The 27,388-nt window shown below is 48.7% G+C and overlaps 2 protein-coding genes and 2 long non-coding RNA genes across 14 annotated transcripts in view; 2 read left to right on the forward strand and 2 right to left on the reverse strand.

Moving 5' to 3' along the window:
• The window catches only part of LOC119126190, a 9,113-nt gene extending 8,329 nt beyond the window's left edge, over positions 1–784 (forward strand). Inside the window, exon 2 of the long non-coding RNA XR_005098619.1 lies at positions 440–784. This is a non-coding gene — a long non-coding RNA (uncharacterized LOC119126190). The remainder of the gene's footprint in view (positions 1–439) is intronic.
• A 4,235-nt stretch (positions 785–5,019) lies between these two features.
• Positions 5,020–16,129, reverse strand: LOC119126111 (protein tweety homolog 2-like). Of its 8 annotated transcripts, XM_037257201.1 has the most exons (15): positions 15,927–16,128; positions 15,378–15,561; positions 13,596–13,771; positions 12,377–12,488; positions 11,044–11,264; positions 10,144–10,239; positions 9,326–9,398; positions 8,661–8,730; positions 8,408–8,463; positions 7,805–7,897; positions 7,554–7,646; positions 7,164–7,306; positions 6,888–7,073; positions 6,065–6,143; positions 5,020–5,209 (listed from the first exon to the last, which is right to left on the reverse strand). In XM_037257201.1, the coding sequence occupies exons 2-15, from the start codon at positions 15,504–15,506 to the stop codon at positions 5,153–5,155; spliced, it is 1,584 nt and encodes a 527-aa protein (XP_037113096.1). In that variant the 5' UTR covers positions 15,507–15,561; positions 15,927–16,128; the 3' UTR covers positions 5,020–5,152. The 8 variants fall into 8 exon arrangements, 7 of the variants coding, with proteins under 7 accessions (XP_037113096.1, XP_037113098.1, XP_037113099.1 ...); XR_005098579.1 differs by having other exon boundaries at positions 5,950–6,143; positions 15,378–16,128; XM_037257203.1 differs by lacking the exon at positions 13,596–13,771.
• Positions 16,130–18,548: 2,419 nt separating this feature from the next.
• LOC119126080 (protein sidekick-2-like) overlaps positions 18,549–27,388 on the forward strand; it is a 28,038-nt gene continuing 19,198 nt past the window's right edge. For 3 of the 4 annotated variants that reach the window (XM_037257109.1, XM_037257111.1, XM_037257110.1), the window contains exon 1: positions 18,551–18,855. In XM_037257109.1, coding sequence (XP_037113004.1) covers positions 18,678–18,855 — 178 coding nt within the window. In that variant the 5' untranslated portion in view covers positions 18,551–18,677. Of the gene's footprint in view, positions 18,856–27,388 lie in introns of all 4 variants that reach the window. The other variant, XR_005098574.1, reaches the window with a different exon arrangement.
• Positions 19,163–21,062, reverse strand: LOC119126181. The gene is made up of 2 exons (XR_005098610.1): positions 20,605–21,062; positions 19,163–19,330 (listed from the first exon to the last, which is right to left on the reverse strand). It is a non-coding gene; the product is annotated as an uncharacterized LOC119126181 (long non-coding RNA).

Consider the following 27,388-nt stretch of genomic DNA (forward strand, 5'->3'; position numbering starts at 1 on the left):
GAGAGTTCTCTACCTAAATGCGTATTACAGGTAATATTTTATTTCACAACACTTTGCCTTGTTCCTTTCTTCTCTGCTGTTCACTTCAAACACGCTCCATACGAACACAATGCTCTCGTATCAGACGCTTGCTCGATCACCTGGTCGTTTGCTGTCACAATGTACCCTACACAAATCCGAAACATTTCTTCGCTATCGAGTTTGCTAGCGCATGCGCAGTGATACTGACCGGCAGAATAACATTCGGTTGTTCCCAAAGATGATCTTTTTTCTGAAATAATTTTACGTTTACGGACTTAAATAGGAGTCAAAATTTGGGTGCGTATTATACATGGGTACAGGCTTTTTTCCAGCATCGACATGCCATTTTTAGGGTGCGTATTATACATGGGGGCGCATTATACATGAAAAAAAACGGTATCAATCTCTGTGTTCACAGCTCTCCTCACCTTGTGTGGTTGTTGCTGCATTCCCTGTATCCGCGCTCTGCTAAACCGGCTTATCTCTACAGCCTTGGCACCTACGTATTCTACATTATCGGAAACTTACCCAATGCTTCTGGCAAATCCAGAGCTGGGGGGCGGTGGTGACGCTACGGCCCAGGGCGCTGAGAGAGGGTATCTTCCTTTCCTGAATCCTACTTCTCGGCCCCAAAATGTGTACGAGAACTACATTGGTCAACTGGTTGATGAATTAATTGGATAAAACCTATACCGGGAGTCTTTTTGAGGATGTTTTCTGGGGGCAAATATAGAATCGAAATAATAAAAAGGGGGGAAATGTTGGAATGATAAATTCATTATGTTTAATTATACATTTGTGATTGCGGTGGTTTAACAATGTATTATGATTGCTGTGGAAAGAGTGTTTTTGCTGTGGAACAAAGGTCAGAAGCAGGCTGAGGAATCGAAAGCTGTTGGCCCCAAGCTGATCAGGGAGATGAGGAACGACGCAAGACGACCTTTCTGCTATTTACTGATATGAAGAAATGAAGTGTTTTTATGATGAAATGAAGTGCGGAAGAGTTTATCTGCCAATGTCTGCTTGTGATTACTCTGCCAAAATACATGAGAAAACATGCCAGGGGCGGATGCCGTTTGCTGATCTTGTTGATTCCCCATCCTTTTAGGGGCACCGCCCTAATGTAATCAGGGACCTCTAAATGAATAAAAGTGGGGTGGATAGGAAAGCTGATTAGAATTGTGAGAGAACTTTACAGCTTTCCGATTCTCCTTGCAAGAAATCGGAAACGTCTTCTCTCTTCATTATTTGTGAGTTGTTTAGGTAAGTCACCTAACAAACAGCTAGGAAGTGAGTGTAAAACGCCTATGGCAGGGAAAAGTAAAGTTTTTTTTAAATTGACATTACAGTCATTTAAAAAGAGGTCATATCTACAGTAATTTAAATGAGTATTTTATTTCTATTTCTGTTTATTCTCAGAGTTTCTGAAGGTCATCGTAAAGACCCTTCTGGCAATCCCTGGGGTGAGGAGCCTCAACTCTTGTTCATAATGTGACGCGGAGAGTGAACAGTTGCCCATGACTGATCTGGAGACCTTTGACATGATGTCCAAGGAAATAAATGACAAACAGGATGTAAGACTGAATGACAACAGAATGATTACGTTTGGAATCGGTTTGTCAAAATATTGGATGTTGTGGTCCCCCCTTCACTCTTGGCAGCTTACAAAACGAACCTGTAGGTCTCTGTTTGGTTAAATTGCTGTACTATCAAAGTTATTGACGTTTCAGTTATTTTTGCTCGATGTACGAGAAAAAAAGTCCTCAATTCAATTATGTCCCTAAGTAATTCCACTCTTCTGAGACACTGTTCATAATTTGTTATATACAGATTGCAAAGCAGTCTTGTGTCGGGAGGGGCTGATTTGAAGACATGCATGTTTCCAAGAAGACCATGGACAGGCATGATTAGTTTGACATCTATACTGTAGATCCGGGGTTTCAAACTACCGTAAATTCCGGACTATAAGCCGTGACTTTTTTCCAAAATTTTGAACCCTGCGGCTTATATAAGGATTTTTTTCGTGATTTTTGTGATGACTTGATCACTTTTATACACTGCGGTATCTTGAAGAAAAAAACAACAACAAAAATACTATTTTGAAACACTACTATGGCTGCTGCTTATTCTGGCTGTGTTGCTTGTGACTATTATGAGCTTTAGTAGGAATGCACGCTAGGTGACCTGCGTCAAAGGGCTCTAAACCCTTTCTCTTACACTGCCATGTGACTCAGAGATTACACAAAGCAGTGGCGCTGTTTGGACCATCTGCATTGTATTAAAACCCAATCAATCAGCATTTAAATTCAATTCTTCTGACATTTTGCTCACCAAAAACAAGTTGTAATGAACGTGAACTTTTAATGCATTTTATTCAGAAGGTTACTTTGAACCCCGAGGTTTAAATGGCGGCGCGGCGTATTTATGGATTTTTACGGCCTCCAGGGGGCGCTCTAGCAGGAAGCAAGAGCGAGACAGACGAAGAAGAGATAATGCGCCGAAGAAGACGTGCTAGTTTGTGTTTTGAACATTTCGCGGATCACGCACACACCCTCATCATGGAAAACACACGAAGAAATGCATTTGATGCAGCTTTTAAGTTAAAAGCAATCGATTTGGCTGTCAAAGAGGGAAATAGAGCTTAAATGGCGGCGCGGCGTATTTATGGATTTTTACGGCCTCCAGGGGGCGCTCTAGCAGGAAGCAAGAGCGAGACAGACGAAGAAGAGATAATGCGCCGAAGAAGACGTGCTAGTTTGTGTTTTGATAGGCGAATAGTGCCGTATAATTCACACAAAGAAGAGACAGAATGAGATCAAGACGGACATTACTGAAAGGAAGCTTTTATACACAAACCGTCATTATGGGGGACAAAAGAAATGCATATGAAGCCGCTTTTAAGCTAAAGACAGTCGATGTTGATGACATTGCGTCACCCTTTTCTTTATTTCGTGGTCCTGTCTACTCTGGAGCTATACGTGTCGCTCGCTAGTTTAATGTAATTTAGCGCTTCGTGCATGAATAAAATTAGCATGAACAGACCCTCATCACACTCGAAGAAATGCATAAAAGCGACGACGAAAGAGAGACTGAGAAAGTGTGAGGCGAAGGATATCTAACGCTATTCCAATCGGACGCTGAGGAGGAAGACTTCGATGGTTTCAGTGCACAGGAGGAAGATGAAGACGATGAAGCTCTTTTTTTACTTTTACTGGTATGTTTTTTAACGAGCCCTGTTGGTGCTGTACTACCGTGTTGCTGCTGTGTTACCGCCGCGTCTCAGTGACTTTTACCGGGTATGTTTTTTTTAATCCAGCCCTATTAGTCTTGTGTTACTTCCGTGTTGCTGCGGTATTACTGCCGCGTCACGGGCAGTGTTTGGAAAGAAATGTTAAGGTATGTTATTAAAACTTTAAAAAAGCTTTCTGTGTCCAGTCTTTCTTTGTTAATAACTCGCGTGCACACTTCCGTGTTGCTGCGGTACTACTGTTGCGTCACAGGCAATGTTTAGAAAGACATGTTAAAGTATGTTATTAAAACTTTAAAAAGGCTTTCTGTGAACGGTCTTTCTTTGTAAAAAACGCGTGTGCACGTGCGGCTTATAGTCCGGTGCGGTTTATATAAGAAAAAAACTAAAATATCCCCCAATTTTAGCTGGTGCGGTTTATAGTCCGGTGCGGCTTATAGTCCGGAATTTACGGTAATTTTTTTTGTGGGCCGCATTGTAGTCTGTTTCTTTTGGAGGGCCATTATGACTGCCAACCCAAATAAATGTATAAGCAACTCATATTATGTACAGTATAAGCTACAAAACAAACTGACAAATAACTCGTTTTCAAATCAGACTAGTAAAAACTGGTAAAATATTTAAAAAAAAAAATTTTTTTAAAGTGACAATTTGCAATTCCAGTAATGACACACGAATTTGATGCACAATTTGTCTTCGCGGGCCACATAAAATGATGTGGCGGGCCGTATCTGCCCCCCGGGCCTTGAGTTTGACACCTGTGCTGTAGATTACAAAAGACAACAGTGAAGGCTTACAATGTGGTGGTGTAATACCGCTCTCACTGTTGACATTTTTTCTATTGCAGACTCTACACAAATGACAATGATCAATATGTTCAATAGGCGTGGTGGTGGGAGTCGTGCAAAGAGGGCTCTCAAGAAGACTGCTCTTTACTCTTTTAGCGCTGGTAAATGATAATAAAAAAAACTGTCTGCTTGTTCCTGTGCGATTGCTTCATGTTCGGAATGTGCAACTGACATGACATATATCAAGGAAAAACAATTTTAAAGGTATTTGATATGTCCTACATAAAAAGTATTTATATATTTATATTGCAACTTAGTAGTTTTGTTCTCTAGTAAAATAGCCCCCATTTTTAAAAATATTGTATGTATATTTTTGAATTTTTCAAACGTGATATAATTAAAAACATTGCGCATTCATGTTTGTGATGGTTGGATAATGTTTGAAAAATGCTTTTATTTAGATTTAAATAATCATTTTGGTTAATTTTAACATCAAAAGGTGTATTTATATCCACAACTAACATAAGTATGACTGTTACTGAAACCTGTTTAAAAAAAAAAAAAAAACCGATGTACATTTTCACATCCTGGAAGAACATCAAGAAAGTATATTAGACGGCTATGCTACAGACGCATCTAAGCATAGTCGTCTAATAGACGTCTATCTATACATAGACGTCTATTAGACGGCTATGCTTAGATGTCTAAGCAATAGACGTCTAAAAAACTTTGATGTATAGACGTATTCGAGACGGATTTTAGCCTAGACGTCTAGGCACCATATAGACAGCTTTTAGACTGGAAGATTCTCAGTTGGGTAGTGTAAGTCAGCGATAGGGAACAGCGGGTTCGGCCTTTGGCACAAATCCTTGGGAAATCGCTGGAATATGTTCACATCTTTCAGGTCCTTTGATCAATTCATGAATTGTCATGATGCAACACGATGATATAAATGACACGAGGTTGGCAAACATGAGTTTACTTGCATACAATAAAAAGGCATCAAACAGTTTGGATACATTCTCTAGATAAAAGCAACAATTTCTGCTTAATTGTCGTGGCGATTCCTCTACACCTGGAAGTCCGGGCCAAAGTGTCATCGGATCTGGACTTCGGTTGTGGACAGGTAAGTTGTCCTCGTACCGGGTGAGTACTGTGGGGAGAAACCATGAAAATGACACTGGACTCGAAATTTTGTGTTTCTCTCATCCTCTTCATGTCACTGAGCGTAACCTCCAGTAATGAGTTTCATGCACCGTGTGAATGTGTGCTGGCAATACAAGAAAGTTCCTTGAATCATCAATATTGTTCCCGTGGAGTTCAATTGGACAATGGCGGCTACGAATGAGCCAAAAGGTGATGCAAATCCAATGTTATTCAGCTAATCAAAGAACAAAACAGTTGCATGAAGACTCAACCGAAAGGGTTCCAAATAGAAAGCGAGGTGAACACAAACAAATGCAGCACGTGAAAGTCACCAACAATTTGTTGTAAATTTCCAGGACATTCGGGAGCTGAAAAAAGTGTGATCAACAGCAGACAGGACACACTTCTGTACTCTCGTTATGAGCGGCGGAGCATGCGGGCTGGGCAAGGAAGGAGCAAGCGCTTGGCACACCAGCATGCAACGTGCGGAGGACAATCGGTCCATTTAGAAACAAACATGCAAGAAAGTCCAGTTTAATCACAGTCGACGATGAGAAACAAACAGAGCGGTGAGTGTCAAGTACGTTTATGATCTTCAATAGCTCAACAGCACATTTCTAGGATGACATACGAGCGAGGCAACAATGCAGTCTGGTGTCACGGCCTTTGGAGGTTCTTTTGCACGTTGGACGCATTTGTCTTTTGGAAGAAACGATGGAAATTAAGGCTAGCCGGGTAATGACCCACCAGAGGGCAGTCTTACACCACCACTTCATCCTCGTTTCATGTTGTGAACATGCAGGGGGGGGGGGGGGGGTCGTGGTCACACTTGGGACATCAGGGCGGCGTAGGGCCAACGCACCGACGGTGGCGGGGATCCTCTGCATATCAACGGGACGTTCTCGTACCGAGGGCTCCCGCCAAACAGCATGGACTGATTCCTAGGAGGCAACGAGTGGGAAAGATGGTGACATATTAGGAAAGGAAGTAGCAAAGAAATTAAAAAAAAAATGAAACAATGTGCTGGACTCCAATCGTTTTCAGGGGGCGTTTTCCAAAAAAAAAAAAAAACTTTTTGTCACAGTGTATTTGTTAAAGCTGCCAGCCATTACACGAGGGAAATGATCTGTGAGGATATAACAGTTCACTCTGGCAGGCGTTTTGAAAACCCATCACACCCAAGGAAAAAGCTACCAATTGGACAAAGAAGGCATGACTGCTATTTGCTGTACACACGTGCTGAAACTACGGTGGAATATGCACCTCCGTAAAATAAAAAAATGGCCTTCCCTCTCTTGTAGTCGCGCTACATAACAAATAAGTCATGCTATCACCATAGCAGCCGTGGCTAATGTCACCTTGTTCGCAGAGCTAATGGCAGCTTAGCGCTGCTAGTGCAGCAATTTGGTGGAAGCTAAATGTGCGTTCTATGTGATCATATGAATCTTACTACCTGTTTGTTGCAAACTCACCCTTAAAAGTGGTGTACCCCAAGGCTTAACTTCAGGACTACATTTGTTTTTCTATCCTATAAGTTTGAATGGTTTTGTTTTGTCTAAGCTCACAGTTGAGTCCGTTACCAAAAAAAACCCTTAATTGCGCTGCATGGCCAATTTGGCATCCACAGTGACAACATTTCCATTGCTCTCAAAGGAAAAAATTTGATTTGAAAATCCTCCGTTTACATGTATTCTGGGGCGGGCGGTACAGCGGCGGCCGCCTGAGGCGGAGGATGGATGCTGGCCTGGCTGCCAGCACTGCTGGTGTAGCTGCAGAAGCTGTGGATGTTGGACCTCCTGGCGTTATAGGACATGCGGCGCGCTTGAGGGTTGAACGGGTCCTCCTCGTCTATGTCGTCATATTCTTTGTCTCTATGCGGCGGCAAAGCGCACGAGAGATAAGCAGTGCGGACAGTGTGTGTGTGTGTCTGTGGGGGTCGCTCATCACCCGGTGACGCTGACCTGCTGCCGATTAGCGTCCACACTCGCCAAATGGCACACAGCATGGCAGAGAGCGCGCACGCCGCCAGCAGGGAGAACAAAGCCAGGTAGAGGAGGCCTTCCACGCCATCGTAGCATACGCCCATTAGGCCGTCCAGGTAGTCCTGCACCACAAAGCCACAGCCAGGTAAGCCGCATCTGTGTGTGCTGCTGAAATCTGAAATGTGTTACTCAAAGCACACACTGTGACTCCAGCCACAGGGTGAGATAAGAGGGCTTTCAGAGAACAAAGGCTTTATCCGGCACAAATCAAAATTCACTCGGTGCTAATGAAGACCACAGCAAATAAATCAGGCCTCATGAGGTCCATCGAAATAGCACTATTTGCGCAGCATCAGGCAAAAAGCTCACCTTGTGCAGTCCGCGACAATCAAGCAAGGCTGTCAGCTGGTGCAGATTGAATTCGCTGGCATTCAACAGGCCCTGGATGCCTAACAGGTCTCTCTGCGTGAAACAAAGAGCCCTGTGTCAAAGGTAAGTTAAGGAGTGAGCACACGAGCTGGCCGACTCAACGATTTTGAAAAACAAATAGGAGCAAAAGGGATCATTGTGTTTGTTTGTCCCCTCCAACAGCTTTCACAGCGGCCTCGTCGACGTCGTACCTCGGCGGTGGGGAAGGCGGGCATGGAGAACTGCAGCAAACCCTGGATCTGGATCTGCATGGTGGTCAGCGAGCGCTGGCAGACCGTCAGCGACTGTGGACGCAAAAAAGCATCATGCGCGAAAGGACTGTTGACAAGCAATAGGAAGGCCTGCTTGATTCAGGCTCCGCCTCTTCAAAGGAACGCCACCCAAACATTGGAGTTGATCAGGAGACCGGATTATCCTTAACAAGCCGCAAATGAGGAGCAGGAGCGCTAAAGCCTGCAATGATCCGCCATGGCTGGCCTGCAATGATTCGCCATGGGTGTTGAAAACGCAAAACTAGTGAAAAAGGAAAGGAGGGCATCCAAGAGCATCTCCACTTCTGGAGCAGTTCTCATCAAACGTCTACTCCTTTCCGTCGCTAGTCCTCGTCCTGATCAAGCCTCCCTTTCAAAGAGGTGCGCACATCTGAATGGCGCTCTCGTTGCTGTCGCTATCCGTTAACCTGTGAGCTAGGAATGACTCGTGTCGCTTGCGAAGGCAGGTAGCAAGCGACGGGGGGCAAAGAGGAATCGCCTTGCTTGAACTAATTGTGTGTGTGTGTGTGTGTGTGTGCGTACCTGTTGGAAGGGGTTGGGTAGATTCGGACTGCAGAACAAATAATAGTGAGCAATATCTACCAGGGGAGAAGAAACAGTGTAAGTCTGAGCTCATATTTCATGAAGATGGAAAAATGAAGAGTCATTGGAGCACTTTTCATTTCCTGCCACTTTGCAACTGGGCAGTTGTGATGTCGGCAAAATGTGAGAAAGGTTGCAGCAGTCTCTGTTTTTGTGCCAGAGTGGAACGCCGCTCAATCATTCACCGACGTACCCGCACTGAGGAATTCTTTGCTTCGGTTGACGATAAACTTGTCGGGAGACACGCAGAAGTCGGCGGTGCCCTGTGTGACGACACAACACACACGTGCCGAGAGGCCCGTCAGCACTCCAGCCTTTGATCGACGCCTTGTACTTTGCAATTTCGAATCAGCGGTCGGCGCGTACGAATATTATGTCGTGCGGCAAGTATTTCGTGGCTCCTGTTTGTCATGTGTAGCAATATGTGCATTGAATGGCAGCGGATGTCTGTGCTGCGTTTTGGGTTTGGTCACCACCCCGGGCTTAGTCCGCCGCATCTGTCCAGACGCCTAATCAGTCAGATGATCCTCAATTCCACAATACCTCCAGGAGATTCAGGGTGGGGATCGCTTAGTACCCCTTACTGTGCCCCAAATGCGGACTCTCCATTACCACGTTAAGCCCAAACGTGTGCGAGACGACACTCAGCTTGAAAACAAGGAGGATTTATTGCAAAACTAAAGCAGCACACGACAAAGACAGATTTCCGAGGTGTAATTAACGCCGGGCTGGGAGTGTTGTTTACAACCATGATTATGCTGAGTTTATAATCAGCTTTACGACGTGACTGATTGAGCGAAAGAAACCTAAATAGATGAAGAGACCCCCCCCCAAAAAAAGAAGCCAGCATCAACTCACCACAGCTGTAGCCCAGCTGGCTCCCAGTGAGGCCCAGCTCAGGATCACAGACAGCACGACCAAGGCCATCATCCTACATGGTGAGCAATATTCACACACAAAGACAAGACGGCTGAGACATGGGCACGCACACACGGATGGGGCATCTTTGTTGGAGTTGGTGCACTTTGACCCTTTGCAGCGGCAGCCTTTGCTTCTCTGCCGAATGAGGCCGGACCTGCTCAAAAAGGCAGCAATAAAGAAGTCTGAGAGCACTTCATCATTAGCGAAGGGAGCTGCATGCTCATCCGGCCTCGGGCCCGATCAATAGGCATTAGTGAGCGCCATGAGGAGGAGAAGGAAGTGGCGTCTGGTCTGTTAGCGCCCAAGGCGTGGGCAGTGCTGGATTGGCCAAACGTGATAGGAAGTCTGGAGCGTGTGCTCTGCAATCCATTATTCCCATTCACGCTGTTTTTGTTTAAGCATCGTGTGAATGCACAAGTAAGCTCCACCCGGCCAAATATGCTGAGCGCGTCCTCAAATGTTGCACTTTCCACGAAACAAAAGCAAATGATGTCACTGTGCAAAAAAATGCCACCAGAGAGCTACTTTGCGCGCCTGCTCTGATGGCTTTACCACACTGCAATCAATTGCAATTTTTTTGACGTGGGCTGCTTCTATGACCCACAAGCCAAAGTAAGAAAATGTATCATAAAAGCAATTGCAAAGAGAAAAGAAAATCCTTCTGAATTAAATCAGAGTTGAATTTAATTTATGCCAAAGGCGAGGGCAAAGGCGAGGGCACGCAAGAACAGCAGCAGCAGCAGACTCCAACTCACATGACGAGCAGCCACCGAGACTGCTTGGTCATCCCCAAGCAGATGGCCAGACAGATGAGCAGATCAAAGATCAGCAGGAGAAGGTAGGTCAGCCATCTAGAAGCAGACGACACGGAAGCAAACGCTGGTCACTTGTGGAGCGCCACAACAGTCCACTCCAATACTCTAATACTCTTTTTTTTTTCAGCTGGCCCGCCGCTGGCGTCAATCTAACCGGAGTAAGAAAAGAAGTATCGATTGCTCGCAATTTCAAAGAGTGGACATCCGCCGGCGGCTTCATAAATATGGACATTAAGGTCACCGGGGAGCACGTGAGCGCATGCCGAGGCCTCTGCATACGGACGCTTAGAATCCGTCTGTGTGAAGACGGCACTTAGCGGCCAGACGAGGAGGCCATGAGAAGGAGGGAGAGCGGATCAAATGCCCTCATCAATGATGAGCATGCTTGGCCATCTGTGGGAAACGGGCCCTGCCAATTGACGGCGACCAGGCCGCCTCTGGCCTAAAGCCAGCCGGGATGAACTACAAGCTAACCTGTGAGCCTAATTGAGACAAGACTTAGATGCAAATATCAACCATGAGACACTTTGCAAGGTTGTAACCTCTGCAAGTCATCCTCCCTGCATTAACATGAAATTTCCAATTCATTTGCACTCATTTTTGCTTGACCAACTTTGAGGTTTTCCTCATGTTTATTAAAAATATTTGGCCGCCTCCTTTTTTATTTTTGTTCATCTTCCCGCCCTTGCGGTTTGAGTCACTGAGTCAATTAGAAGAGCAGCATTCCAGTGGCTCGGAGACAAAACACAAAGGGCACTTCATTTTAGCACCATTAAGTCAGCAATCGGGCCAGAACAAAAAGTTCAAAACAGCAAAGCAAGCTCTCAAGGGCGTGCGCACCTGTAATACTCAACGAAGGCGGCGTGGGCCGCGGCGGCCGTCAGCCCCACGTTGGCTTTGTCGAGGTTGGGCAGGGCATTCAGCTCCCGGATGACGTTGTTCACCATCAGCCGCACGAAGCGTAGAGCCTGAAGGTAATCGGCCCGTGCGGCCAAGATCTCATCCAGACGCTCCAGGTGCCGCTGGACGCCCGTTTGCGCACTTCCTAGAGAGCCCGCCGGCTAAATGGGGAGGCAGAGATGCCAGTTGGCCCATTCCTCAAAATGTGCTCGCAGACATGTACCGAGTGCCTGTCTCCATCGACCTGTGTGTCGAGCCGCGGCCGGCATGATTTGGACGGGAAACCTCACGGGAAGCCCGACAGCAATTTTCACGGGTCTGGAGCCCCCGTGGCACGATGGCGCTTCTCAAAAGGTCAGACTAGCGTTCGTCCGCAGCGATCGCTACGTGGGCTGCCAGGCCGGGAAGCACCACTTAGGATCGGATCATCACGAAAGACTCACTCTTGTCTTGTACTCATACAAACACGTGCGCATGCAGCAGTGACTCTGTCGTGTTCTCTTTGGTCGAAAGCTCCACTGAACAGATGTTGTTTTGCTCATCTACGAGACCCCTCCGCGTCTGGTGCTCACGGCTGAGACCCCACGCCGGAGCCACAAAGAAGATAAACGCTCCCCTCAAGGCTTGCACTTGATTACATTCGAGTTTTGGAGAGCCAAGCGCGTGAGAAAGAAAGAGGGTGAGAGATGAGCTTGCAAACAGATAGCGGCCCATATTGAAAGCACTCCTGCTGATGTTCTGCAAATGATACGCACACACTCATGCTATCTCACCCCGTCGCACAGTACAAAGGAAAGGCTTAATCAATCCAAGCGCCTCCTTCCCTCCCCCCTCCCCATAGACTCACTTTGGCGAATGCAGGTCAGGCCCGACACGCACGCAGCGAGCATCCCTATTAGGCAAAAAGCGGCCTCCCGCGGGGAGGCGCCGCCACGGGGTGCGCTGAATGCCGTTTTTTGTTTAGATAGCTCACAAATGAGGAGCTTGTGCTGCACTGCCACCTAAAAGTTGCATTAAAAGACTTGAAGAGAGCCATTTGAGAAAAGACCAATTTTTGTTTCACACTTTAGACATATTCATTGCCTGGTTAAATCATTAAATCACACACACATACTGAACGGTCACTACTTAATACATGGAACAAGTCCAAGAGGACAACGATTGTTGATACCATCTCCAAACTGACAAGCTCCTCCTCCACGTGTACTCGTTAATTAGTTCGAAACGACGCTAGGCCATTGGAGGTAACAAGAGCGAGGAAATCATCTCTTACCAGGCTGTCGATGGCGCCCAAAGTCCGATTGGCGTTGGAGATGGAATAGGTGAACCGGTGCACGCCATCGTTGGTCTCGCTGTTTCCATAGAAACCCACTGCCACAGCACAACTGCGAATGCGAAGGGGCGGGCACAGCATCAAAAGAGCGGCAGCACTTCTCCATCCGCTTGCACCTTCGGTGACAACAGCTTACCGCAATACCTCGAGCATCGATGCGCTCGGCAAATGGGGAGAAAACACAGAGGCACGAGACTGTCCCTTTCCCGTGCTGGGAACTGCACTCGTCGCCACGAGGTTAGCCCGAAACGGAAACACGGGCGCTCGCGACGACAATGTGACGTGATGGTCATGAATAGAATATAAATGGAAATAGTTTGCCGTCAGTCGTGCCACCAGACTCCTCACAAAGGCCCCGTCCTCTGGAAAGAAATGTCACTGACCACTGGCGAGAGAGGAAAGATGAAGGTGGATCATCTTTCAGAGACACGCGCTCAACCGGAAGGGCGAATTGGGTCCCGGCGATCAGTTCTTGGATGAATGGGCGTCTCAATACGCGTCAACCACGGCGACCGACCGACTGACAACACTGTGGGCGGGATTTTCGAGCTCCTGCGTCACTGGCCGCTAATCTTATTGTTCCCGGCGACACTACTTGACCCCGGTTGAGATTGGGACCCAAACCCGCTCCAGCTGCTGTCAGAAGCCGCTCGCCAGTCCCTTATTTTTGTTAGCTATCGCAATTGCCAGCTCCGAGTGGTCCACACGGAGAGCTGAGAATGGCCGAGTTCCATCGGCATGTCGCGATCAAAGCCTCAGCAGAACATTTAATTCGTCATTCCGTCATTTAATTGAATGTCATATGCGGGCGTTTGCGGCCAATATAAAGGCATTAGCGAAGGGAAAAACAAAGCGGACCGCCTGGCACAGATGCAACGTGCGTAACAAACACCGCCTTCAACGGCATCACGCTCGATCACTTAGCATCACAACGGGATTTGTGTCTACGCACTCTCCCTGGAACCGTCAAATGGGCTAAGTGCATTAGTGGCCGACACTTAGCGTCACAAGTTGAAGCGGGCGCCAGCTGCCCCGGCATGCGAGACTGCAGCCACGCACACGCAGACCGACAGAAATGGTTGTCGCAGCGAGGCTAAGCGCGATTCTTTGAATTGGCTCGGGTATCGCTCTCCTCCATTCTTCCACGGGTGCGACTGACCATACGATGAGAGCGGTGACGACGGCCGACCACGTCGCGCAGCGGGTCCTCTCGGGCCTTTTGACGTCTTCGTGCGCGTCCCTGCGGCAGATACGCGAGCAGACCAAGAAGAGAACCAAAAGCACCAGGCTCAGACTGAGGCCCACCGCTCCCACACAGGCCAGGACCGCCACAGACTGGCAGAATGAGAGAGAGGCAGAAGAAGAAAGACAGATATTTGCTCAACAAAGGAGTGACATGTTTGTTTGTTTGTTTGTTCGACACTTTCTGGAACGGCAACGAGGGTGAGAAAATGCAGGTTTTGTTGTCGATGGCGGCAGGTCGACGAGGCGAGCATAGCCAAAAGGGAAGGCGAGCACGGCACGGCGCGGGAGGCCGGCGTCATGTGACGGATTGGCTTTCATTCGGTCTTGTGATTACGGAGCGTGAGCCCGGGGGATGGAGACCAAACCAGTGCGCAGGGAGGCAAAAAGACACAAACATCTCCTGACGAGGCTTCGTTGAGGAGCTTGCTCACTTTGGCCGCCAGCCGAGGCTCACTAAGTGGCCGCATGTCATTATGCATGCAATATTTTGGACTCCACAGGCATGTTAAGAACTCGGGATGGACGAGAACTGATACAGAGTGTCATTCCTCTCTTTAAGGTGCCATATCCGTAGTGCATGCGTGCATGTTTTTTGGCACCAACATATGTTGAGTGCATGGCTTTTATTTCCAATTACCCGTTGACGGCTGGGATAGATTCCAGCATGCCTGCGATCCCCGTGGGGACAAGCAGTACAGTTAATGGATGGATGGACAGACGGATGATGAAATTCTCTATTGCAGGATTGCAGCGTGACTCTTTCGCCTTTAGTCAGTCATACAGGGATGAGAATGGCAAATGTGAGAAAGCACGGAAAAGTTGCGGGGGGATTTACGCTGTTGCGGCGGGCGGGGTATGCCCGCGAGAGTCACCGAGGCTAACGTTGCCCGGCCAGCTAGCCGGCCACTCCCCCCATATATAAAAAAATAATTTTCTCAACGGATTTACATCCATCCATCCATCCATCCATCTTCTTCCGCTTAGCCGGGGTCGGGTCGCGGGGGCAGCAGCTTCAGGAGGGACTCCCAGACTTCCCTCTCCCCAGCCACTTCCTCTAGCTCATCCCGGGGGATCCCAAGGCGGCCCCAGGCCAGCTGAGAGACATAGTCTCTCCAGCGCGTCCTGGGTCGTCCCCGGGGTCTCCTACCGGATTTACATGATTCACGAAAATACTTTAGATGGAAAAAAACACGGGGATCCGTGGAAAATTCTCATCACTGGACATAAGCAAAATATTTGTCTTTAAAATGACCCGCCACTGGTTTAGTTGAAAAATTATGTATCAAAAGTACGAGGGGTACCACCCAATATTTAAGAATTGAGTGTTGTCAGTCCGGAAGAAAACTTGGGGTAGCGAACGTCCCTGTACAGTCAGCCGTCCAATATTGACACATTGATGCTCAACACAACTACAAACTGGCACATTGTGCTTTTTCTTTTCGGGGAGTCGTTTTGATGCCGCTGCGCTACTGCTTCATTTTAGCTTGGCTGGGGACACTTCTCTTGGGAGCGCCTTCGGTGGAGCTCAGCGAAATCCTACTTGCTGGCTTATCACTACACTTGCCAGGTCAGGTCAAAAACGCTTTTTCAAAGTGGACCATAGACAAATAAAAAGATGCCAAACAAAACGAGAGCCTTATTTTGCGCTCCCAAAATTTCCCGACTTTAAGCGATGCGAGTGCCTGGTGGTACCGACCTGCTGGTAGTCCTCCTGCTCGGGTCTAAAGGTGCTGTCCACAGGCTTGAGCGACAAGTCAAAGTGAGGCAAATTGTGCAGCCAGTAGATCCACCATGGAGCCACATAGTTGAGACTGGCGGTGGCCATCCCTGCGGCGGCGGCAGGCGAAGGTGCACAGCCAAGCCCCGACGACGATCCACGGCTGAGGGCGGGGGCAAGAGCCAAAGTTGCGGGATTCCACGAGTAGGAGGGTACGTATCAAAGGCGAGTGGTAGCCACGTTGCTTCCACGATGCGGCTTTCCGTGCTCGGATCCGAGGCACGGGACTTGAGTGACCGCGTCAACTTGGCCGCCGTAACAGGGAGGGCGTGGCGCTCACCCAGGCCCACCTACGTCACGCCTCCCGTCCCATTCCCGAGCCCAAGCTACATACTCAAGCCCAACACGCAGAGCTATCCACTTCCGCCATCTATGCACATCGTTTTTATTCATTCGTGAGCGTTTTGGCTCGAGCTCATGCATTCAGCGCCCCTCGTGAATGGACGACTTGTGCTGTTCGTGTCTGACCTCTTGTGGACGACGGGGCAGGCGCACCGAGGTGCGATTGGGCGTCCAGCACGGATCAAACCAGCGAGAGGACAGCGGGTGCCGTCGGTGAATCGATGAACTGGTCAAAGAATACGACATCACGGTGCAGTCTTTTTTTCTCCTCTTCCGGAAGAGGAATTCAAGCTGGAGGAAAAAGGATCCTTTTCTCATGTGACATAGGGATGTGCATTCCAGTTCTTGTTGGTGAACTGAATCTTTAGAATCAGTTCACTCAAAAGATTCGTTCAAACGAATCGTTCAATTTCCCCCTTCCAACAGACTTTTTGTGGATGTCCTTTGTAACTGCACTCTGTGAACAGCTTGCTCTTTGAGAAATTTCTTTTTGTGTCTTACCCTCCTGATGGAGGGTGTCAATGATGGTCCTCTGGGCAGCAGTCAGATCAGCAGTCTTCCCCATGCTTGTGATTTAGTTTACTGAACCAAGCTGAGTGTTTTTCAAGGCTGAGGAAACCCTTGCAGGAGTTAATTAGACGATTCAAGTGATTAGTTGAATACCCTACTACAGGGGTGGCCAACCAGTCAGAGACTAAGAGCCACATTTTTTACTGTGTCATCGCAAAGAGCCACATCATACACATGAGCACACATGAACATTCCCCCCCACACACACACGCACACACTCACACACACGCACACACACACACACACACACGCACACACACACGCACACACACACACACACGCACACACACACACACACACACACGCACACTGGGGTCACGCACCAACATGATAATGACAAATTGACTCCTACAGTACTAAAACCACAGACCAAAGACCACATTTTCAACAATGAACATTGTGTGCATTGTCTCACACAGACAAACTCTCAGTTCAACAAATTCCACAAACAAAAACATAATACGTTTTTTCACTTACTATGTGTGGCGGGACAGACCATTCGTTTTAGTTTGTCGTTTTCAGGAGACAAGATTTCAATAACGTCACTGAGGCATTTTTTAACAAACTCCACTTCATTGTATGGCTTTTTAGCCCGTGCAATGTTCCAAGCCAGTTGAAACAATGCAAGCGTGACAGTCTCTGAGTGCTTCGTAATTTTTTTTGAAGAACTGTACCTATTTTTCTGCCTGACTTTTCAAAGTGTCCAAACTTGTGCTTGCGAAATTCAGTCCCTTTTGGAAAGTCCTTATCGATATTGGCATGAAGTGAGCTGAAGTGGCGCTGAACATTTGAAGCTTTTAAATGCACTAATGACGTCCGACATATCAGGCAGAATGGCTTGCCATTGCGTTCAACAAAAAACAACTTTAACTCTGTTAAAAACGTCCTGTGTTCATCCTCATGTATTCGTTTAGCTGTGCATTTTTTCCTTGCCATTTTTAGAGTGAAATTGACACTCCTCAAATGGGTTTGTCCCTCCTCCTTTGCGGGATTTCACCTCACGCGCATGCGCGTTTGACCAAAATACCATATTGAACTCAAGCGAAGCAAATACGCACAAAAAATAAACACAAATGTTGATATGAACGTAAAAGAGCCGCATGGAACCAGCCAAAGAGCCGCATGCGGCTCGCGACCCGCAGGTTGGCCACCCCTGATCTATGCCATGGCGAGAAGATCTATGGCAGTGGCCGTGTGGCCGACTGCGTTCGTGGCCACTCCCAGATTGACGTGCAGTCGTATTTTTAAATGCATGTTTTATATGTTTGCCTGTTCATCGACTTTGTTTTTAATCAAATCCGGGCTCAAACTCAATCACAGCAATCCCAATAGGAGGAGGGAGGATTTTGTCTGCCGCATGGTGGCAGCACCGTACAGTGTTTACGTGCTATAAAACCCTTCCCTTGTAAATTGGAATTTTTGAGTGCACGATGATGAAACTCAAGCAAAGTCGTTAATCTTCGCGTGGGAAAGCAATGCTTAAAAGCACGATTCCATGACGAAGGAGGAGTTCATTTCACGGTGATTCCTGATTTTCCGCAACCTTCAGCCGCGTTTACGTCGCAAAAATCCCATGGCATACCGCTAAACCAAAAGGGCCCATGAAGTAGGATTAGCGAAACAATAATGATCAGGCCCCGAATTCTTCTGAATAGTTTTTGTGAAATGAGGACAAAGCAAGAAACCGTGATGTAGTCTGCATGCATGCTCTTTGAATGGCAACAGGTGGAGACTCATTTTTATTGTACCTTCCCATTGATGATGCCCGTCACGATATCACGCCGACATAGTTAGATAAACAAGCACATATTTGTGACGGATAGCAACCTTGGGGATTTTACATTCAGACCCCCCCGCTCTGAAAAATAATAGACACGCAGGCTTCTTATCTATCCTACCTTGTGCCATCGAGTGGAAGAGCTGTACGTCGCTGGTTCAGGGAGGTGAACAGATACATTATTCGTCGGTACTAAATGCTTATTTGGACATATTAAGTGAATGTGGATCATTTTTCTCACAGCACAGTGGTTGGGAATCACTGCGTAAACATCCTTTTTATTTTGAAGAGGCTGCTGTCAGTACGTGACGTTCAAGAGCGCATAAAATATTCAATTGGGCTTCTTCTCCTACCTTGCGCGTGCGCGCCAGCCCGGTCTCTCCCTCATCACCAGTCTGACGCACAAGAGCGTCGGCAGCAGCACCATCAGCAGCAGCACAGCGCCGTCAAGTCCGAACGCCGAAGCATTAGCCAGGACACACAATTGTCTCTCTTTCTCGCTTCCTGGGAGTGCGTGCGACCGGAGCAACATGTTTCCTGCGAGGCGACGCGGAGAAAAGTGCGCCAGGGGCTCGACAGCGTCGGCGGCACTGGAGGTGAGACAGCAACAGCGGTGCCTGAGCATGGCAGTGACTGGACGGATCGGGAAGGTGTGGGTCTTCTGTTGGGTTCTGCTCTCGGCGACGTGCTTCTGCGCCCGGGCTCAAGGTAATGTGCGCCACTATTGATTCCCCCTATCCCCTTGGCATTTTCTGTTTGTGTGTATATATGTACTGATATGAATGAGACCCTGGACGACAGCTGGTGCTCAAGTCTGTGTCTGTATTCAACTGGCGCCCGTCCCTCATGACGTCACACAACCCAGCATAACATCTCTAACATCTCCCCTTTTATAGATGGTAACTTATACATGAAGATCAAATTTAAATTTCAACAATATGTCTCCCCCTCTTTTCTTTACGTATCAGCGAATACTTAAACAACTCCTAACTCACATTTCAAAGAACAGTGTACATGTTTTTTTTTTTTTTACACATTTGTTTCCGTCAACAACCCAATTGACCTCGAGGCCCCACAGTACCTACACAACTCACAAGTCCAGTCTCTTCAGCACTCTTACAAGCCTGCCACTGGCCGTCCTGCGCCCTGGCACAGGTGTATGTAGAGGCGATCCATTCTGAGCCTGGTGGACGTCACTCTGCCCCTGCAATGTGACCTCCTGGGCGACTGTGTCAGTGTCATCATTAGTGTCAATCGCGTTGTCAGGTGGATCCCCGGGTTGGTCAGCTGGTGGGCTGTTGTGCTGCACTCCGTGCTGCCCAGGCATTGCGGCGTTACTCTCCGCAGGTCGCAGATCCACCCTGTTACGGCGGTACAGTGTCCCTTCAACATCCACCAGGTATGACCTGGGGCCCACCAGCCGTAAGCACACTCCTCTTCGCCACCTGCCTGTCCTGTCCCCAGGCAGGGGCTTCATCCTTATGTCCTATCCAATACACAACTCAGGCAGATCTCTGGCCGATTTGTCATACCAGAGTTTGGCTGTCTGGTGTTTCACTCGCAGCCTGTCTGGAACCCCCGCCACCACACTCGGCTCCAAGAGTGTGTCAGCAACCGGGAGTGGCGTTCTCAGTCTCCGAGACATCAGTCTCTGCGTGGGGCTGCTCAGCATGCCTTCCGTAGGCGTATTCCTCCACTGCAAGATGGCCAGTCAAGGGTCAGTCCCCGCCCTTGCTGCCCTCTTGCACAGGCTCTTGACAATCTTCACGGCTGATTAAGCCTTCCCATTCGATTTTGGGTACCTGGGTTTGACATGGTCAAAGTCCCACTCTCTGGCAAACCTCCTGAACGTTTCGCAGTCGAACTGGGCACCACAGTCTGTAATTACCCGGTCAGGCTGACCGTGCCGTGCAAACTGGGCCTTGCACCTCAGCACTGTGGTCTCAGCTGAAAGATCTGGGAGCAACTCTATTTCCCAGAAATTCGAATAATGATCAACCATGATCAGAAAGTCCTTGCCAGCCTGTGTGAAAAGATCAATGCTGAGGATCTGCCATGGTCGTGTAGGGAGTGCATGGGACATCATCGTCTCCCGCTGCTGCCCATGTGCATATTCGTTGCAGGCTGAGCACTGGCTCACATAGTCCTTGATCTCACCGTGCATGTTGGGCCAGTATAGCGTGTCTCTGGCCTGTCTGTAACAGGCATCTCCTCCTACATGGCTGGCATGGATGCGTTTCAACATTTCAGCACGCAATGATTTGGGCACTATGACTCGCTGACTCTTGAAAAGCACTCCATTCTGTGCGCTGATCTCGTCCCTGATTGACCAGTATTCTCTGATTGCCAATGGAGTGTCCTCCCGGCGATCTGGCCAACCCCGGAGCACTACCTCTTGCAACAGCTGAAGACTCCCATCACCCACTGTATGCAGTTTTATCTGCCTCAGCCGCTGACTGGTGACGTTCAGATGCTCAGCCTGATTTATCTGTTCAGCGTCCACTTGTGCTCTCTGCATGCAGCAAACAGTTTGTTTCGTATATCTCGTGCCAGGCCCCTGCGGTGAAGCCGTGGCCCTACTCAAGGTGTCACTGATGTGCATGTCGGGCCCTGGCTTGTACACCACCTTCAGTAGCCCTGTAGTGTGAGCAGCATGCTCTGGAGTCGTTTGGGCGCTGAGAGGAGTGGCTTGGTGAAAATGGAGATGAGTGGCTTGTGGTCGGTTTCCGCTGTGATCTCCCCCCGCCCATACAAATAGTAATGAAATTGCTGACACGCGAACACTATGCTCAGACATTCCTTTTCGATTTGTGCATAGTTCCGCTCCGTCTGAGTAAGTGCCCGTGGAGCAAAGCTTACCGGCTGATTCTCCTGCAGTAGGCAACAGCCAAGTCCCTTCTGACTCGCGTCACTCTGTATGGCAGGGGTCTCTAACTCCAGTCCTCGGGGGCCGCATTCCTACATGTTTTCCAAGTTTCCAACACACCTGATTCAAATGATCAGTTCATCCTCACGTTCTGCAGGAGCCTGCTAATTGAATCAGGTGTGTTTAACGAGGGAAACTTGGAAAACAGGTCTCTGTCCACTTCTCACTATTTCGAACCGTAGCCTGTGTACTCTTCCCTTCACTACCCACTTTGTGCGGAATATGCCCGTGGATTGCATGGATTGGCCTGAATACAATACTAGCCTGGTCTGGCTAGGTAGTAGCTTTGCCCCAGGGTCAAGTCTCCTCATGTCTTTTATGCTCATGACATCATATGTGGCCCCCGAATCTATCTGGCACCTCTGAAACCCACCATTCCTTTTTAAGTTAACAAACCATTTCTTCCCTCGCCCCTGAACTGCCCCTATGCTCTCCGCTGTGTAAATGTGTGTCAGACCTGTCCATGTCCTCAGGTACTTCACCGTCTGCCGCGTGTAGCTGTCTTGTGGCTTGGCCCCTCTTCATGCAAACTTTGGCAAAATGATTTGCGGTCCCACAGCTCCTACAGTTTTTTCCAAAGGCTGGGCAAAAATCACGCCCACGCCTGTGCGTGTTGCCGCAGAATCTGCACGTAGCGCTGTCATATGTGTTCGAGGTCTGATTTCGAATTCTGTCCGGACGCTCCTGCCTGGGCAGGGGACGTGGCAGCGGGCCATCCATTGTGTGCACTGTCTCTGGAGGCCTGTCCTGCGCGATTGCTTGTATTCTCGTGTCTGTCATCTCTGCCGTTCTGCATATATCTATGGCCGATGCTAGTGTGAGATCTTTTTGTCTGAGCAGCCGGCGGCGCACACTTTCATCACTCACACCCAGCACCAGTCTGTCTCTGATCAAGTCCTCTTTGAGTTGTCCATACTCACATGAAGCAGCTTTCTCCCTCAGTTTCATTACGAACACATCAATCGGCTCCCCTTCATCTTGCTTGCAGTTTCCAAAAACAAATCTCTCAAATATGATGTTTCTAGCTGGTTTGAAGTACTCCAAAGCATCAAGAATAACTTTTACATCCTTCCCTTGGTCTGCCGTGAGTCCCAAGTTATGCTTGTATATGTGACGACATTCATTACCCATTACTCGCCGTAGGGTTGCTGCTTGTACTGGTTGCTCTTTGTACTAGTTGCTCTTTCTCTGATAATCCCGTTGCCAGTAAATAGTCTTCAAATTCCCCTCTGAAATTGTCCCAATTGCTTGCGAGGTCGCCGCTCATGTTCATCTCCTCCAGTGGCGGTATCTTCGTTGCCATGGTGGGTGGTGTCGCTAGCCTAGCAGGTCGCTAACCGCCGTTTCGCTCGTCTTTGCTTTCTGTCCGTCCGTCCCTCTTCTCCTTCTTTCACTGGCCGCGCAGTGAAGCACAGCGCCGTCCAGCCAAACTGTGATCGGGTCCAGTCGCTTCTGACACCATGTTTGTGTGTATATACGTATGTACTGATATGAATGAGACCCAGGACGACAGCTGGTGCTCAAGTCTGTGTCTATATTCAACTGGCGACCGTCCCTCATGACGTCACACAACCCAGCATAACATCTCTAACATTTTCTTCCTTCCTTCTTCGTGTTTAAATGAAAGTGTTTTGCGGAATTGAATGAAGCTAGCAATGGTTTGTTTTCAAGCCACTGAAACACTCTTACTCGGACAACATTAGACAGAGCTGAGCAATGTAATGAGACGTGATTGAGTGCAAATCACTGCTCAACAAATGCCAGCCAGCTGCTTTGAAACGCATTGCACTGGATAGCTGGAGGTGTCCCTATTATTTTTGCCCCTCCATGTCACCATCAACAGATTAGCCAAAAGCTTCGAAGATGAGATAATGCCACCAACATCAAATGATTGACAATTTGAGTAGGTAGCTGTTCCCAATGAAGGCGATTAAAATCAAGGTGGAATTGAATGACTGCAACTCCCTTCTCACTGGAATCACTGCTCACTCACTCCATAGACTTCAACTAGTCCAAAACTCTGCTGCCCGCCTCCTTACCCGCACCCGGTCCCGTGAACACATCACTCCTGTTCTCCACTCTCTTCACTGGCTCCCCATTAAGGAGCGTATCATCTTCAAGATACTCCTCCTCACCTTCAAAGCCCTTCACCACCTGGCTCCCACTTACCTATCCGACCTCCTTGTCCCCTACTGCCCCAACCGTCGCCTCCGATCCTCCAATACTTCACGTCTGACAGTCCCAAAATCTAAACTCAAATCCTTCGGTGACAGAGCCTTCTCCTCCACATCACCCCGACTCTGGAACTCTCTCCCTCAGTCTGTCTGTGACTTACCCACACTCCCCATATTTAAGTCCCGTCTAAAAACTTACCTCTTCTCTCAAGCCTATTAATTCCCCTACCCATAACTGGTTTCCTCTTCTTAATTTTATCCCATTGTCTCTTCCCCGTCCCCCTCACCCTCCCCTCATGTATGTCTTTGCCTTGTTCCCTGTAAGCGTCTTTGGGTTTTTGAAAAGCGCTATACAAATTTAATGAATTATTATTATTATTATTATTGTTATGTACGTTGGCGTTGGCTCTTGCAAGGTTGGCGTACATTTGTTGAGGCTCGGGAGAATAGCGGTCCCTAAATACGTACTTGGCAAAGCTCATCAAATTTGGAGGGAAACTCCAATTTCACGGGAAGGTTTCTTCCAAATGTTACGAGCCGCGGGTTTTGCCGCCTTGAAAGGATGAACTAAAGTGTTTGGCTTTTAGGGGCAACAGCTTTTTTTTGGGTGGGCCAAGAAGTGCCGCATGAAGTTGAGGTTCAGTGCTTGCGTACTTTGCGAGTTTGCTTGACGAGTGACGTCTTTGTATGTTTCGGATGTGCGACAAGTTTAGATTGCCGCGTTAGCTTCCTGACGCTTCTACTACTACATGGTAGCAAGCTGGCCGCTCGCTGGCTTGCCCGCTTTAGGTGTGACGCATTTGAGAATTGTCGACAGTTGTGGCGTACTCGGTTGATGCGCGTAGCCGTACACGTAAAGCATTCAAGGAGGCTGGAAACGGAGAGGTCCGTCTTCCATTTGCCGCGATGCTCATCAGAGGCAGCGGTGAGCAGCAACGTGTCTGTCCGACCTTGCCTCAGCTTTTCTCAGAACGGCGGGTTGTTTGGTCCCTCGCTCTCAGTCTCGGCGGTGCGCCTGCCAATCATTTCCTTGCCTCTGAGTCAAAACGACGGCGTTTGCCTTCCTGTCTTTTGACTTTCCTCTCCATTGACGCCGTGATTTTCTGGACGCGCGCTACCGTGCGGCCCGACAGCTGTTGACCATTTCCAAATCTGTAAATCTTCCGCTAATCCGCCACGCTTACACATAAAAAGCATCGGTTTAAAGCGCTGGCAATCCGCGTGTGATTAAAAGTGCCCGCCTCTAACGCAGGCGGCCCGTCATAATTCTTCTATATGAGGACAAGCGTCGACGGGCTTGCAAATATACACACGCACACACGCCTGCGTGCAAGCACACACACATCCACACGCACAATAATCAACATGTGCAAAATGAGATCGAATGCAGATTCTCGAATCCATCGATGATCAAGGAATGAGAAGAAGGGGGTCATCTTTTGGGAAAAGTCAAGTCAAAGTCAAAGTCAGCTTTATTGTCAATCCCTTCATATGTCAAGACACACAAAGAAACCGAAATTCCGTTTCCTCCATCCCACGGTGACGAGACATACAAGTAGGCGACACAATACAAAAACAAGAAGGCACAACCATAAATAATAAATAATAAATAAATAAAATAAAATGAGCGATGAATAAAAACAGACCAATAACCCATTGAACATGAGGGGCAAAACCGAGCCAGTGAGCATACAGCAAGAACAGGACGCTACGCTGAAAGGGGGAGCGAGTTCAGGATCCTAACAGCCTGGAGTACGAAGCTGTTGGAAAGTCTGGTGGTGCGGGAGCGCAGGCTCCTGTACCGCCTCCCAGAGGGCAGAAGCTCAAACAAAGAGTGAGCGGGGTGACTCACATCCCTCACAATCTTGGTCGCCTTGCGGGTGAGATGGGAGGTGTAAATGTCCTTCAAGGAGGGGAGAGAAGCACCAATAGTCTTACTAGCCGTTTTCACAATGCGCTGCAGGGCCTTCAAGTCTTGGTCAGTGCAGCTGCCACCCCAGACAGCAATACTGCTGGAGAGGACGCTCTCAATGGTGCCGCGGTAAAAAGTAGTCATGACGGCCGGAGGAGTCCCCGCTCGCCTGAGTTTCCGAAGGAAGTACAGGCGGCGCTGGGCCTTCTTCGCCAGCGACGCGGTGTTGGTGGACCAGGAGAGATCCTCACTGATGTGCACCCCCAGGAACCTGGCGCTGCTCACTCTCTCCACCACAGCACCGTCGATGGTCAGCGGCAGGTGTTGGGCGTGACCCTTCCGGAAGTCAACGACAATCTCCTTGGTCTTGTCGACGTTCAGCAGGAGGTTGTTGTCCCTGCACCACGCGGTCAGAAGGTCAACCTCCAGCCTGTACTGAGTCTCGTCTCCCTTGGTGATGAGACCCACCAGAGTCGTGTCGTCAGCAAACTTCACTATGCGGTTCCCGCTGCAGGTGGCAGCGCAGTCATGCGTCAGGAGGGTGAAGAGCAGCGGACTGAGCACGCAGCCTTGGGGGGCCCCTGTGCTCAGCGTGATGCTGGCGGAGATCTTGTCGCCAACACGTACCACCTGTGGCCTCTGGCAGAGGAAGTCCAGTAGCCAGTTGCAGAGGCGCTTCCGACTTGGTGACAAATGATAACGGAAGAACACCTCTTGGCTTCACCAGGCCTTGCATTGGCTCAGTGGAGCGGCAAAACCGTCCACCTCGTAGGGCACAACGGAAATATTCTCAAATGAATTTGAAGAGTCGCCCTTTGGCCAACGGCTCAGGATGACGAGACCAAGAGCGGGATTCCCTCCGACGTGGAGGAGTGGAGAGGTCCGATGCTACGCAAAGCGTCTCTGCTCATTTTATTTGACGTCTGGATGTCAAGTGACTCCCTGGACTCGTCGCTTGAAGAAGCCGTTTTAAAGCATCCTGAAAATGGCGTCCCAGGGGAGGGGGAATTGTTGTGTTTTGTTTGGGAAGCTGCCCGGACGCGGCGACCGGTAGCTCGGAAAGAGCTGACAGTCAAACGGGGGATCAATGGGATTAGCTGTGTGTAAATGCCCAGCCGCACGCTGCCCCCACGCACACACGCACGCACACAAAAATTCACACCTGACTTTTGTCTTTGTGTTGTCTAAATGTTGACATGGAACAGTTAGAGGAGGTTTTGCAGACAAATGTGCCAAAACAATTCCTCCTCCGCTGTGACGCTCACTGCCAGGCGGTGGCCCACGGATGGCCTTCAGAATGCCACTCTAGTCGCTGTGAACGCTGGCGTTTTTCCTGTTGCGGCCGGACCTGACGACGGTGGATATGCGACACGCCCATTTGAACCACAGCCCGAGCCACAAAGTGAAAATTGACGTGTTTGCTTCAACAAAGCTGGGAAATGTGTCCGATGTTGCGTCTGACTCGAATCAAAAAACGAGACTGCGGGAAACTGGAAGACGAGGCCGGTCGCTCTTGGTGGAATCCTCGGTCGTAAATGTCAACAAATGTGAGGTGGACAAGTTTTGGAGACGAAAAGATCTTTGTTTTTTTCTGCGCCAAGGGTGCTGGCGCTGGTGTTTTGAAGCTTTCATGACAGCGATGTGGCTGTGCACTCTGCATCGTTGAAGACTTGTTTTATTCATGCTGTCCAGAGTGAAGAGAACAGGCGCTGGTGGGCTTGCTGTGCGGCGCAGGCTGTGCGGGAATGCATTGTGCTCTTGATTTCAAGCTGGCTGGAGCAGAAACAATGGCCATGAAAGAAACATGGAGAGGCCGTGTGCTTTATTTTAGCAGAGCAGGCGCCAAGGCCAAAATGATGCACGGCAGTTGACGTCCGCTGCGGAAACACGCGTGAGCTCTTTAGCATTGTCAACAAATGTGCTGGCTCTCATTGTGAAATTCCAAACACGCTCTAACCTTGGCTTTTTGACGCACTTAAGAAAACTTGTCGACTGGACACGCTGAGCTTTGGGCTTCTTAATCTTCCTCTCCTCAGCTCGAAAGGCAGCGGAAAATGGTCGACCTTAGCTGGAGTGCAGGCTTAAGAACTTAATTAGAAAAACATCACGTCGTTGGCGCCAGCTTGACTTGGTGCCAGATTTTCAAGTCTCAAATAAGGAGCATTGTAGCTTACCACTCTGCCACGATGATAAGAATCGCAATCGGCAGCCCTCGCCGACACACACATA

This window comes from Syngnathus acus, chromosome 8 (assembly GCF_901709675.1).
Source record: "Syngnathus acus chromosome 8, fSynAcu1.2, whole genome shotgun sequence".
Lineage (NCBI taxonomy): Eukaryota > Metazoa > Chordata > Actinopteri > Syngnathiformes > Syngnathidae > Syngnathus > Syngnathus acus.